Source organism: Macaca thibetana, chromosome 4 (assembly GCF_024542745.1).
Source record: "Macaca thibetana thibetana isolate TM-01 chromosome 4, ASM2454274v1, whole genome shotgun sequence".
Lineage (NCBI taxonomy): Eukaryota > Metazoa > Chordata > Mammalia > Primates > Cercopithecidae > Macaca > Macaca thibetana.
Window position 1 is genome coordinate 128,633,557 of NC_065581.1, and position 14,210 is coordinate 128,647,766.

The window sequence follows — 14,210 nt, forward strand, 5'->3', positions numbered from 1 at the left end:
TACAATTTCAATTTCTATCTATATCTCGTCAGAATAGAAAAGGGAGATAGAAAAAGCAGCAATTACCCACAGAGATGGTTTTACTTAAATCACACTGCTCTTTTTACAAGTCCTTTTCATTTTTACTATCACCATTTTGCTCAACAGGAGTCAGCTTCTGTATCTAATACATAATCTTTTTAAAAAATAGTCTTCTGATGCCTTAGATTCCTAGGGGAAATGAAAACTGTAGCAGCCTCGTCGAGGTTTATGTATTCTTCACTGTTCTATGTAAGCATACCTGTTGTAGAGTTAGATCTGGTGGTGTACACCTGAGTCCTAGCTATTTGGGAGGATCACTTGAGCCCAGGACTTTGAGTCCAGCCTAGGTAACATAGCAAGACTCCATCTCTTTAAAAAAAAAAGTGCTGAGGATGATGGCTCCCACCTGTACTCCCAGCGCTTGGGAGGCCAAGGCAGGAGGATCAGTTGAGGCCAGGAGTTCAGGGCCGGCCTGGGCAACATAGCAAGACCATATCTCTACAAAAAATAGAAAAAATTAGCTGGACATAGTGGTGTACACCTGAAGTCCCAGCTGTTGAGAAGGCAGAAGTGGGAGGGTTGCTTGAACCCAGAAGTTCAAGGCTGCAATGAGCTATGATGGCACCACTGCACTCCGGCCTAGGAGACAGCAAAACACTCTTTAAAAAAGAAAAAAAAAAAAGATTGTAAATGTATCTATTGGAAAAATGCTTTCACCCAAGAATAAACCAATAATGATTCTAAAGGTTTGGTTTTGGGATCTAGCTCTTTTTTAAAAAAGTGCTCATCACATTTTTCTATAACTTGATTAATTAATTAAACAAAAAATTACTAAGCATCTACTACAAGCGACATGCTAAAACTGGGTTAGAGTAATTATGGATGAAGTCCCAATTCTCAAAGAGCTCAGTGTCCAGACGAGGATGACAGAGGCAGCCCTATGACCTTGAAGGGCATTGTCTTAGTCCATCCAGGCTGCTATAACAAAATGCCTTAGACTGGGTAATTTATACCCAACAGAAATGCATAGGTCACCATTCCAGAGGCTGAGAAATCCAAGATCAAGGCACCAGCAGATTCAGTGTCTGGTGAGGGCCTACTTTCTCTAGATGGTACCTTCTGTGGGTGCTCACATGGCTGAAGGCTCAACCGGGCTCCCTCAAGCCTCTTTTATAAGGGGACTAATCCCGTTCATGTGGGCTCTAGCCTCATGACCTAATCACCTTCTAAAGGGCCTAACTCTTAATACATTGAGAATCGGTTTCAACATACAGATTTTGAGGGTGCTGGAGACGGGGGTACACAAACATTCAGACCGTAGCAGGCATTTATGCTGTGCTAAGGGGTTTGGATTTCATCCGGAAAGTAACAAGCTGCCAATAAAATAGATGCAGTGGCACTGACATGGAAAGCTCACGTGGAACTTTGGACTTTGGAAAGTTCACTGTCAACTTAGTGCAGAACAAATTGGGGAATGGAGCCACATGGAGGAGAAAAGCCTCTGAACTTTGTTTTGCAGGGAAGTGCATCTGTGCTGCTTCTACAGAGATTCTGAGGCAATTGCAGTGAGAATAAGGAGTAAAATGGATTTGTGAGATTTTAAGAAGAAAAATCTGAGAACAGTTGACAATAAATTTGAAATATGGAGTAAGAGAAGGAAAAAAGCAAAATTCTAAGAGGACAGTGGCTACCAGATGTCTGCTTGAAAAAGCAAATGGATGTTCAATCTGTATTAACAATATACTGTAATATCTTTATAATACTGGTGTTTGGAAACAAGTAGTGATCATTACCCTGTAAGCTCTTATTCTATGATAGGGTTTCCCTAGTGCATAGGTAGTGGAAAGGATACAAAATCTGGAATCTTACAAGCTGGTTTCAAATCACGACTCTGATATATTTTCACTGAAAAAAAAAATTCTGATCATTTGTAAATTGAAAGTAATCAGAAACCTACTATGATATTATGATAGTCAAGTGAGGTGGGTTATCGAAAGTTGTTTTTTTTTTTCCTTTAAAATTATAAAGCATTGTAGTGTAAAATGGTGGTGGTACTAGATTCAGTGTATAGGTTTCTAATCCTTTGAGAGGGCACATTGTCAAAGTTGAGCTTCTTTAGTGATGGTCCCTGCCCTACCTCCTGCTGACTGGGTCCCACTGGTAGAATTCCGGCGTGGCAGGCACAGCATTGCAAAAGTCTAGACCACAGGAATTGGGTGTGGAGACTTGGGCTCCTTCAGGTGGCATTGTTTGGATTATGCTTCCTGCCTCCTCACAGGAGCCCAGTTTTAACTCTGAGTTAGGGCATGTTGCTAAATGATCCCTGCTGCCTGTTCCTTCACTCTGACCACCTACCTGATCATCTGCCCTGGACCAAGACAGTCTTCAGCTTTACGTTAGGCAGCCAGAACAGGGTTTTCTCTAATGTGCCACTGGATACTTGGCAATGGGTAAGCAGTCATCTCCCTTCCAGAGTTTGGCCTCTGTCCTGAGCCAGAGAAGGGTTCATGCTAAGGAGGCCAGTGCTCACTCCAGCCCTAGCATTGTATTAGGCATAATTTTCCCCAGAAGACACCACCTGACCTCCTTCTATAAGGGCTTGGAAACCTGTGGAAACAAATAACCTGGAGCTGTTAGGAACATGCTCCACCCCAGCCCCATCCTCTCGAGTCATGCATGTGTACCCAAGAGTTTGCAGAGTGATCTGATGAGCTCCCTTTGTAGGTAATGTGCCCTTTTATGATCTGTCTTTCGTATTTTGTAGTTGCACTATATCATATCTGAGTGAATTTGTTTTTATTTTTCCTATTTAGGGCTGAATTTCTGGAAGTTGTATTCAATTCTCTTTCAAGTCTGGCCTTTTTTAGAATATCTCATCTTCTCATTTTTAAATATTTTATATCTTTATGTTAAACGTACATATTTTATAACTATATTCTATCATATCTGACTTAATGAAGTCTTGAGGATTGGGATTTGTCATATATATTTTCACTGATGTTGAATTGTTTCCTTACATAATTTATATTTTTTGGATTGTGAATTCAACTTTAGTGGTACATTATCAGTAAGAATTCTGCATAGCAAACTTCAAGGGGTCTACCATTAAAATGTTCTTCCTTTGTTTCTGCCAGGCACTCCAGGGATATCCCAGGCTCAAGAGCAATTATGAGTATTACAATAAGTGTTAATTTGAAGTTCAAACAGCCAGGATCAGCTATGGTTGAACGTGTTTAGAGAAGACCTATTTTTGCTCCTCCAGAGCTCAGTCTTGAGACAAACCAGCTTTCTTTTTGTTTCACAGTGTAGTGGGCTGACTTTTCTAATCTACCCTTTCATCAAGGGCCTGGTTTTGTGTGTTTCTGCTGTTTGCCTGGCATAGGCACTAGGCCATACTTCCTATCCCCTCCTGGGCATTAAAACCCAAGCCCCACATGAGAGGTCAGCAAACAATAGCCCTAGGATCAAGTCCAGCTCACTGTTAATCTTGGTAAATAAAGCCTTATTGGAACATAAGCATGTCCATTTGTTTATGTATCAGCTGGGCTGCTTTCACATCACAATGGCAGGATTGAGTAGTTGCTACAAAGACTATATGGCTCTCAAAGCTAAAACATTCACTACCTGACCTTTTACCAAAAAACGAGCATGAACTCCTGCCCTAGATTAATGAAACTGAAAATCCTGCCTTCATCCCTACCTTTTGAGCTTCAGGAGTTCTTGTGATTACCTGCTAGTATTCCTTTCCTCTTCATTTCTAGCGTCTGCAATCACCTTTACTCTTTAGTAAGCCCAGCTAGACATTTAAAAGTATGTCTGTTTTATTTTACCTATGTGTTTTTAGCAGGAGGCTTCTCAGGTATCTGGTCTACCATCTTGCCAAATCCAGAGCCTCTCTTCTACTGTGTTGGTAGCAATATGTTATTCTTTTTCTGTTTCCTTGACTTGACCATTAAATTTATTCATGTTAAATTTTTATTTTCTAATGGATTTGTTTAATATCATGACATTTTTCATCTACCTAACTCCATATCTATGGAATTTGATAAATAATGCTTTTCTTCTCATATAAAAAATGATTGTGTAATTCCCATGGTCATTTCCTTTTTAACCCATTGGTTATTTTAAAGTAAAGTAAAATATACTTTTGGCTGTCTTATTTTTAGTGTTCTGTGCTCAGAGATCATGGTCTTTATGATATCAGTTCTTTGGAATTTGTTGAAATTTTTCTCTGTTGTCTAATATGTGATCAATTATATATTTTTCATATATGCATGAAAGGAATCTGTATCTGGGTGCAGAGCTTTCTCTGTAGATGTAATATCAGACTTGTTTATTGTGCCATTAGATTCTCTATTTTAAAATCTGTGTGCCAGATGCATTCCTTTCTAAAAGAGTTCTGTTAAAATCTATTGTGGTTGATATTTGCGTATTTTTCTCTGAAATTGTATCAACTCTGCTTTATATATTTCAAGGCTATGTTGTTAAAGAGCATAAAAACTCATGATCATTGCCCTCTTCTTAGATTACTCATCAGTATTAACGTTAAGTTTGTTGACTTACACATGTTAGAAATCATTTTTTTTTCCTTTGAGATGGAGTCTCTCTCTGTTGCCCAGGCTGGAGTGCAGTGTCGCCATCTCAGCTCACTGCAACCTCCATCTCCCAGGTTCAACCAATTCTCCTGCCTCAGCCTCCTGAGTAGTTGGGATTACAGGCATACAGCATCGCACCCGGCTAATTTTTGTATTTTCAGTAGAGACGGGGTTTTGCCATGTTGTCTAGGCTGGTCTCAAACTCCTGACCTCAGGTGATGCACCTGCCTCAGCCTCCCAAAGTGCTAGAATGACAGGCATGAGCCACCGCACCTGGCCAGAAATAATTTTTTTAATGGCCAACTCAGACCCTGCTGTGCATTGAATCTAACTATGGACTGCCAGCTTTAAACTCCAGCAAAATGTAGACTATGTGAAAAGCTTGTTCTAATGTTCTTTCCCGGGGGTCTGTAGTTTTGTGCTGGGTTTCTACAGGGACATGCCTTGATCATGTGATGGCCCTAAATCCTTTAGTTCAGTCCAACACAAAGGATGTGGATTTGGGGTGATGCCTCCAGATCTGAGGAGGTCTTTACTGAATCCTTTCTGTAGATCCAGTTTTCCATATTTGGCTGACACACTTGACAGTTTGCAGTTTAGAGCTATAGATATTTCCTTTCTACATCAGAGATAAACATTTTCCTCTATTTTTCATTTAAAAAAAATGTTTCTGGGTCTTGGGGAGTGGGGGGTGGGTTGAAGTAAAATAATCCTGACTTTATCATCGGCAGCTGGTAAGATGTCAAAATTTTCTTCTTACCCAAAGCCTTTCAGTGGTTTTATTCCCCTGGCAGTGTGAAATGCTTTGGCAGCATCAAAAGTGAATAACAAAAGGACGATTTATTAGATGTGATAGACATTGATAGATGTTCATGCTAGTTATGCACTGTTTCATTGATCTCCAGAATCAATGAAAAACAGGACTGAGTGGGTAAAAGAATCCACATGGCTTTTGGAGAAGCACTTCTATGAAGTTAACTATGTAATCCCCACTGTATTTGTAACAGTTGTGAAAACATAAACACAATATCTGCTTTATGTTGGGAGCATTTATTTGTTCATCCTTGAAGCACTTCTTAGAACTTTGGCCTGTTAATGCCATCTGATAAGATAAGGAATAATGCTCTTGGAAAAAAATCGATGTTTGAAATGTAGAATGAACTAACGTTTCAATCTTTTCTCCCCATTTTTCCTTTTGTAGTATGACTATGAATATGATGAAAATGGTGACAGAGTCGTTTTAGGAAAAGGCACTTACGGGATAGTCTACGCAGGTCGGGACTTGAGCAACCAAGTCAGAATTGCTATTAAGGAAATCCCAGAGAGAGACAGCAGGTACAGTAATTGTGGCTACTAAAAGCTGTTCTATAGTACTTTGGGTTGTTCATAGTATTTTAGAAAATATTGATGACATTCTAATGAATGAAACTCTGACATTGAGTCAATTAGCTCCTTCTGAGGTTTAGCTGCTGCATCATTCAGTGTTTGAAGTTCCAGACTGGTGGGGAAGAACGGGGCTTTCAGAGACTAGAAAAGAGAATGGCCCTGTGTGTGCTGGGCTCAGGTTGTCTTGGATAAAGGTGGATGTATTATATGAATAGATGGGGAATAAGCACTATCAGAAATGGTTTAGGTTGGAACCAGTTCTAAGTTCCAATCGGGCATGTGAGGAGCTTGGAAATTGTCATTCTATCTTAACAAGTGGAAACTGAACAGACTGAAATCAACGGCTCTTCTTGGATTTGTCAGTGAAGTTGCAAGGCAGGCAGCTGCCCCTGAAATTGGAGAGACTGGCGAAGTGAGAGACTCATAACTTACTGAGCAGAAGTCCATGATCAGAAACCTCTGTGGGAACCAGTGCGGGGGTAGGAAAACTGAACTGTAACTAACAAATCTCTAGAGGCCCACTGTGAAGTCTGAGTGAAAAACTCCAGCGGGACCCAGTCACTGGGGGCTGGGGGTGAGGGTCACACTTTCATGAGTTTTGGAGCTTTACCAGGTCCTCACAGAGACCTGAAATTAGAGAAATCCCATTGTGCTTCTGGCAGCAAGAAAGGAAAAGTCACCATTTTAAAATACGCTAGAGCATTCTGTTCTTAACAAGGTCTGTCCACAAGAGACTCTATTTTACCAGAGCCTCACCAAACTGGGGGAAGGGGAGTACCAAATGTAGCCCAACTCTAGCTGTCCTGTCTCATCTAAGGGGGCTAAAGCTAAGAAGCACTTTGAAGCACTTGTAAAATTCACAGCCCAGGGGCACAGACTCACTAAAAGACTGAGACCTAATCATAGACCTATAGAACTCTTCTCCTGCCTGACTGCTTCCCACCATACCACTAAAAGCCTATTTACTGCAGTATTTTCACCGGGGACATCATGTCCACCTTTCTATAGAAAACTATAAGGCATACTGAAAGACAAAAAACACAGTTTAAGCAACATAGCAAGTGTTAGAACCTGAACCAGATATGGCGGGATATTAGAGTTATCAGATTGTGAATCGTATTCACACGCTTAGGGCTCTCATGGAAATGTAGAGATTGTGCAGGAACAGATGGTAATGTAAGCTCAGAGATGGAAATCCTAGGAATAATTTTCAAAAATGCTGGAGATCAAAAACAGTAATAGAAGTGAAGAATGGCTTTGATGGCTTGTTAGTAGACTGGACACAGTTAAAGAATCTCTGAGTTTGGGAATATATCAATAGAAACTTTCAAAATTAAAAAAGCAAAGAGAAAAAAGACAAAAAAACTGGGACAATATCCAAGAACTGTGTGACAACTACAAAATGTGTAATATATACATTTTTCCCATTAAAAGTAATGGCAAAAACCGCAATTATTTTTGCACCAACCTGTACTTGAAGAAATGAGTTGAACCTCACGTAGTGAGGCCTTGTGAAAGATGGAATCTTTTTTAGAAACAAAAATGTTGTTCAGGAAACTGAAGCACTCTGGTGATAGGATTACCTGTTGCTCACTGCTCTTGTGCTCTGCCTTATGGTTTATTTCTCCAACTACTAATTCTGTCTTCTCTCAACCTTATGATTTCTGTTGCCTTAGGGCTTCCCTTACATCTCTCTGTAAGGCAGTGCTCCTATAATTGTGAAACACAGTTGTAGTGTATGATACACAGTTGTGTGTGTTGTGTATTCAAAGTCTGAAAGAGAGAGAATTTGATTATTTAATAGATGGTTATTATTATCCATATTTGGCCAGGCTTTAATGCTGGGCTACATCATGGGCTGATTCTGGCTGCCCTTGAGTCCACGTTCTGTGGCCGTGGTCATAGGCCACGTGACCAGCCTTCCTTAGGAAGGACCCACCCCTGAGCTCCCCAGGTTACCTGTCTACCCCACATCTTCAATTACAGATCTCAAAGGCATCTCAAGGTTAACATGACCAAAACTGAACCTGGATTTTTTTCCTTTTTTAACTTTTATTTTAGAATCGGGGTACATGTGCAGGTTTGTTACAAAAGAATATTGTGTGTTGCTTAGGTTTGGAGTACAAATGAATCCATCAAATATACCTAGGTAGTCAGTATATTACCCAATCGTGAACCTAGATTTTATTTTTATTTACTTGTTTTTTTTAAGACAGAGACTCACTGTGTCATTCAGGCTGGAGTGCAGTGGCCCCATCTCAGCTCACTGCAACCTCCACCTCCCGAGTTCAAGCAATTCTCATGCTTCAGTCTCCCAAGTAGCTGGGATTACAGGCCTGCGCCACCATGCCCAGCTAATTTTTGTGTTTTTAGTAGAGATGGAGTTTCACTATGTTGGCCAGGCTGGTCTCGAACTCCTGCCCTCAAGTGATCTGCCCACCTCAGCCTCCCAAAGTGCTGGGATTACAGGCGTGAGCTGCTGCGCCCAGCCGTAAACCCGATTTTTATTCCCAAATGTACTCTCCCTAAAGTACTCCTTGTGTCATCAGTTACTGTCTCCCCATCCATCCAGCTGCTCAGGCTAACCTCCAGGATTCATTTGGATTCCTCTCTTTCTCTTGCACTCCACATCTACTCCATCAGTAGGTCGTACTGTTTGTTGTATCAGCCTCTGCAATATATTCTGAATCTCTCTACTCTTTCCGATCACCACAGCTGCACCTCTAATCTAAGCCTTCAGGCCTCTCGCCCGGACTCCCTTCTAGTCTCTGCAGTCACCTCATAATTGGTCTCTGCTTTCATTCTTTCCTCCACTCCTAGTCCATCCTTCTTTGAGGAGTCACAGAGGTCTTTCTGAAGTTAAAATCAAATCATGCAGTGATAATGATGTGTCAGTGAAGGTCCATCGGTTGTAACAAATGGACTACTCTGGTGGGGAATGTTGATAATGGGGGAGACTGTGCATGTTTGGGAACCAGGAGTGTGTGGGAAATCTCTGTACCTCCCTCTCAAATTTTTCTGTGAACTTACAAACTGCTCTAAAAAATAACATCTATTTTTAAAAAATCACATAATGTCACTACTGCCTAAAACCCTTCAGTGGATTCTTATTGCAACTAGCATGAAACTCAGAACCCTTACTTTGAATCACAAGGCCACAGGCGATCTGCTTCCTCTGTGGCCTCACCTCCACTCCAGCCACACTGGTGTCTCTCTATCGGGCATACCAAGATCAACCCAGACCTTCGCAGGATTGCCTCATTTTCATCATTTAGGCTTTAATTCAAATGTCAAGCCCTCAGAGAGGTCTTCTCTGACTACCCCAAACTGAAAAAGACACCCCCTCCCATGCAAGCACTGTGCCCGATCCCAGCTCTTCATCCTTAGTGCGTGACTTTCACGCTGCCTCCAGGCTCCGTATGTCATCCCAGAAGGAAAAGGAAAACAAAGCTTCCCAGAACTGCCCAGTATACTTTCCCCTCTGTTGCACTCGCCCAAAATGCCTACCCCTACCTACAAGGAACTAGGAACTCCGGCTTTTTAGCCAGCCATTTGTTTCTCCAAACAAAATCATAGAAAGAGGGAGGAATAGATATTAGGTAAGCAAACAGCTGTTGCTGCCTGCCGCTTCTGTAGTTTCATTCAGTTTCATATTTGTTTGGTGTTGTTCCAGCATTTCCTCTTAGTTAATTCATGAGACATGATTACGGATTCTTATGAAACAGCAGTAGAAATTACTCATTAAATACCTAGGTAATATATATAAAGTTGTCATCTTAAAATTTTTCTTTTAGTCCTACAGGTTCTTAAGGATCATATATATAGATAGTATAGATTTGAAACAATATGAAATTTAACGAGGTCATCGCTATCAAATTGCTGCAGCCAAATTCACTAACCTTTAGCCACAGCTCCTCTCTTTTCCCCTCCTGATGGATTTAGGTGGACACTTGGAAGAAACTCACTTTTAAAATCATCCTGTTGTTTAAGTTTATTCAAATGCTGCTATACACACACAAAGCACACCAATACCAACAAGGTGTTTCAGCTCCTGTTCTGTAACAATGCAGTTGGTATATGTGATTTGCGCATGACAAGCCCTTACCTTGAACAGCTGGTGCAGGGCATCTTCTTATTAACAATATAAAGAGATTGCTGACAAGTCTATTATTGTGAAGATACAGCAACCAAAGTTGTTTCTATCCATGTGACCTGGAGGGGTGTGGACATTCTGTTGAAAAAGATAGCAGTTACAGTTACAAAGGATAATTACAAAAGTAGTGTGATGTGAATAATGCATGATACAACCTCTGTACACTAAACTCCCATCTGTAAAGAAGGATCAGAGCAACGGAAACAATTTCTCCTCTGTTTCCTTCATGTTGGAAAACCACTTTGTTAGAGAATGAAAGTGGTTGTAAGAGAGAAGAGGTAGATTTAGTATGTTCTCATCATCTACCCCCAACTAGTTGTTAATCTCAGGTTGGCTTTCTCTTCTGATATTCTACATATCCTGAACTGGTTATTTTTTTTTTTAATGTTATTTATTTTATTTTTGAGATGGAGTTTCGTTCTGTCGCCCAGGCTGGGGTGCAGTGGTATAATCTCGGCTCACTGCAACCTCCGCCTCCTGGATTCAAGTGATTCTTCTGCCTCAGCCTCCCAAGTAACTGGGATTACAGGCACCTGCCACTACGCCCAGCTAATTTTTATATTTTTAGTAGAGACAGGGTTTCACCATGTGGACAGGCTGGTCTTGAACTCCTGACCTCAAGTGATCTGCCCACCTTGGCCTCCCAAAGTGCTGGGATTACAGGAGTGAACCACTGCACCCTGCCATGGACTGGTTATTTCTATGTCATTTTTCACCCAGCTGTATATGAGAGACAACAGGGGAGCTTTTAAAAATACTGATGCTCAAGCTCTACTTCCAAAAATCCTAGGGCGGTCCTGGAAATTAGAAGCCCTTTAGGAAATGTAAATACCGGCCGGGCGCGGTGGCTCAAGCCTGTAATCCCAGCACTTTGGGAGGCCGAGACGGGCGGATCACGAGGTCAGGAGATCGAGACCATCCTGGCTAACCCGGTGAAACCCCGTCTCTACTAAAAAATACAAAAAAAAAAAAACTAGCCAGGCGAGGTGGCGGGCGCCTGTAGTCCCAGTTACTTGGGAGGCTGAGGCAGGAGAATGGCGTAAACCCGGGAGGCGGAGCTTGCAGTGAGCTGAGATCTGGCCACTGCACTCCAGCCCGGGCGACAGAGCGAGACTCCGTCTCAAAAAAAAAAAAAAAAAAAAAAAAGGAAATGTAAATATCCAGTTAAGGTTGGCAACCACTGGTCTAGATGGTTAGCAGTGGGGATTTGACTCAAAGGGAGTGTCTGGAGATACCTATAGATTAATAGTTTTGTCAAAACCAAATATATAAGTATCTCTGATTATCTAGTCCATTTCTTCTTTCCTTGTTACAAGTAATTGAGAAGAAATATGATTTTCTTATAATTCTCATAGACAAGACTAATTTGTTGATGTGAACAAATTATAATTCCATCCTTGTTTAATGCTTGGCACTTACACTTAGTGAAAATGCTGGGTGTTTGTACTATTTTCTATATTGGAGAAGAGTACGTGTCCTTAGCTAGGTTGGATTCTGACCATTATTGCAAATTTTGACCTATCTCCTTAGTTTAATAAGGTAAGGATATTGCTTCTCCAGGATCTTAAGTTTAAGCATTGATGTTTTGATTTTCAGTGGAGAATCAGAAGGTGGGAGCCTTATGATTAATAATTAACTGAGGACCCAGTATGGTGGTGCATGCCTGTAATCTCAGCACTTTGGGAGGCTAAGGCTGGCAGATCACTTGAACTCAGGAGTTTGAGATTAGCCTGGGCCACATGGTGAAACAAAAAATACAAATATTAGCTGGGCATGGTGGTGCACGCCTGTAGTCACAGCTACTCGGGAGGTTGAAATGGGAGCATTGCTTGAGCCTGGGAGGCTGAGGGTGCAGTGAGCTGTAATCGCGCCACTGCATTCCAGCCTGGGTGACAGAGAGAGACCCTGTCTTAAATAATCATCATCGTCATCATCATCATCATCTGAGTTAGTTGGTTGTTTCAGATTTTTCTTTATCTCTTAACTCTGTAGAATACAGAGGCACAGTATTTGCCACTAATCCATATCAATAGCAGTTGTGAGCCAGGTGTGTTGACTCACACCTGTAATTCCAGCCCTTTGGGAGGCTGAGGTGGGCAGATCACCTGTGGTCAGGAGTTCAAGACTAGCCTGGCCAACATGTTGAAACTCCATTTCAACTAAAAATGCAAAAATTAGCCAGGTGTGGTCGCAGCCGCCTGTAATCCCAGCTACTTGGGAGGCTGAGGCAGGAGAATCGCTTGAACTCGGGAGGCAGAGGTTGCAGTGAGCTAAGATCGCGCCATTGCATCCCAGCCTGGGTGACAAGAGCGAAACTCCATCTCCAAAAAAAAAAAAAAAAAAAAGAGAGAAGGTATGAACTAACATCAAAGTGTTTTAACCCTCATGGAAGAAGCAACTTGTAAATACCCTTATAGTTGAGAGTCATTACCTAAATATCTTATTGGTAACACTGTATATTGGTATTTCTGGTGTTATCTCACTCAAGCAATTATCAAAATGTTGTTGCTATCTCTAACTGGTATACTATTAAAGTGCTCATTTTAATACCTGCCCTTCATAGTTCCTAAAGCAATCCTAAAGAAAAAAAGAATAATCGATCTAAAATGCAAGTATTTTGTTGTTTTTATTGCTGTTGGCTGCTTTCTGGAAATATTACACAGATAATAAAAATTAATTTAAATTAAGTGAATTTAAATTTTTATAAACTAATTGCTTTAGCTATAGCACTTACTCTAAAAAGCTTATTGAAAATAGCATTATTCAATATTAACCAATGGATTTGTCAGTGTAAGATCTAAGGATTTCCTATATGTAGGACTGAAGCAAGTGTGAGACATCAGGTTTGCACTAATGTGCATTATTAGTGTATTTCACACTGGTAGCCTCCATTATAGGAGATATATATATTCGATTTAGATTCGATTTAGATTTTATAGACAGAGAGAGAGAGAGAGGAATTCCTTTGAGTCTGTATTTGTTGTTGCTGACACCCTACAATATTTAGCTTCTTAAGTAAAATTTGAGGCTACAGATTTGGACTGAGCTCCTGCACTAGGCTCCAGCAGACCAGCCTGTGGAACCATGCTAGGGTTCCACATCACCAAACCAAAACTAAGCAGTTTACTTGTAAGATCTGGCCTTCTGAAAAATCAGGAGAGAGATGATAGCCAAATTATCAAACAGGCCAATTTTCAAAAAACAAAAACAAAACAGAGTCACAGGGACTGATCAAAAGGCACCCAGCTAACCTGAGCTGGCATGATAAGGAAGTCCCCTCTGCTTTAACCCCTGCAAGGGAAGTAACCTGAACTAACCTAACATTAACCACTTGGCTTTTGCTCTGTGTTGTTTTTGTTCCTGCTCAAGCTACCTTACAAAAGAAAACCCACTGTTCTGCCATGCCCAGTGGACCTCCTATTTGGATGGGATACTGCCTGGCTCATGAATCATGAATAAAAGCCAATTTGATTTTTAAAACTCAATTTGCTGAAATTATGTTCTTTGGCAAGCAGTAAAATAATTCATTAGGGCTACATTAAATTCAGGGTGCTTAAGAGTCTATAAAGCTTTACAGTACTTCCAATAATTATCAAAAGTGTTGTTCTGCTCCAGAAATATAAAATAACTTTCATAATTTGAATCAGCAACATATATCAAGTACATAATTTTGAAGTCACACTTTCAATGTGGAGGCTTCATGAGGATTAGGTAAAAATCATGATATAATAGAATTAGTGGACACAGTAAGGTGAAGATTTTGATGCAAGGGGCTCAAACAGATTTGACCTATGAGTGGTTTTATGTTTGCTGTTGAAGAATTGACGGGCCTTTCAGGAAGTTCTGGAATGTACATTAAAGTTATTTGCAAGTTTTGTCTTCCTGGGCAGGAGTCTCCTGATTATTAGTAAATTGTGATAGTAAAGTTTTATAGTCAATAATAAAGTTGTGTTGATGAGGCCAGTAGAATAGAAAGTCATGTTAATGTTAATATGGAGAGTAAACTGTGTGGACGATTTCAGTTCTCCTGGGTTTGAATCTTAGCTCTGTCACTT

General features: G+C 40.7%; 1 protein-coding gene across 4 annotated transcripts in view; it reads left to right on the forward strand.

Annotated features, from left to right (window-relative positions):
* The window catches only part of MAP3K5 (mitogen-activated protein kinase kinase kinase 5), a 245,182-nt gene that overhangs the window by 172,320 nt on the left and 58,652 nt on the right, over positions 1–14,210 (forward strand). For all 4 annotated transcript variants that reach the window (XM_050787912.1, XM_050787910.1, XM_050787911.1 and 1 more), the window contains one exon: positions 5,818–5,951. In XM_050787912.1, the coding sequence (XP_050643869.1) occupies positions 5,818–5,951 (134 nt within the window). The remainder of the gene's footprint in view (positions 1–5,817; positions 5,952–14,210) is intronic.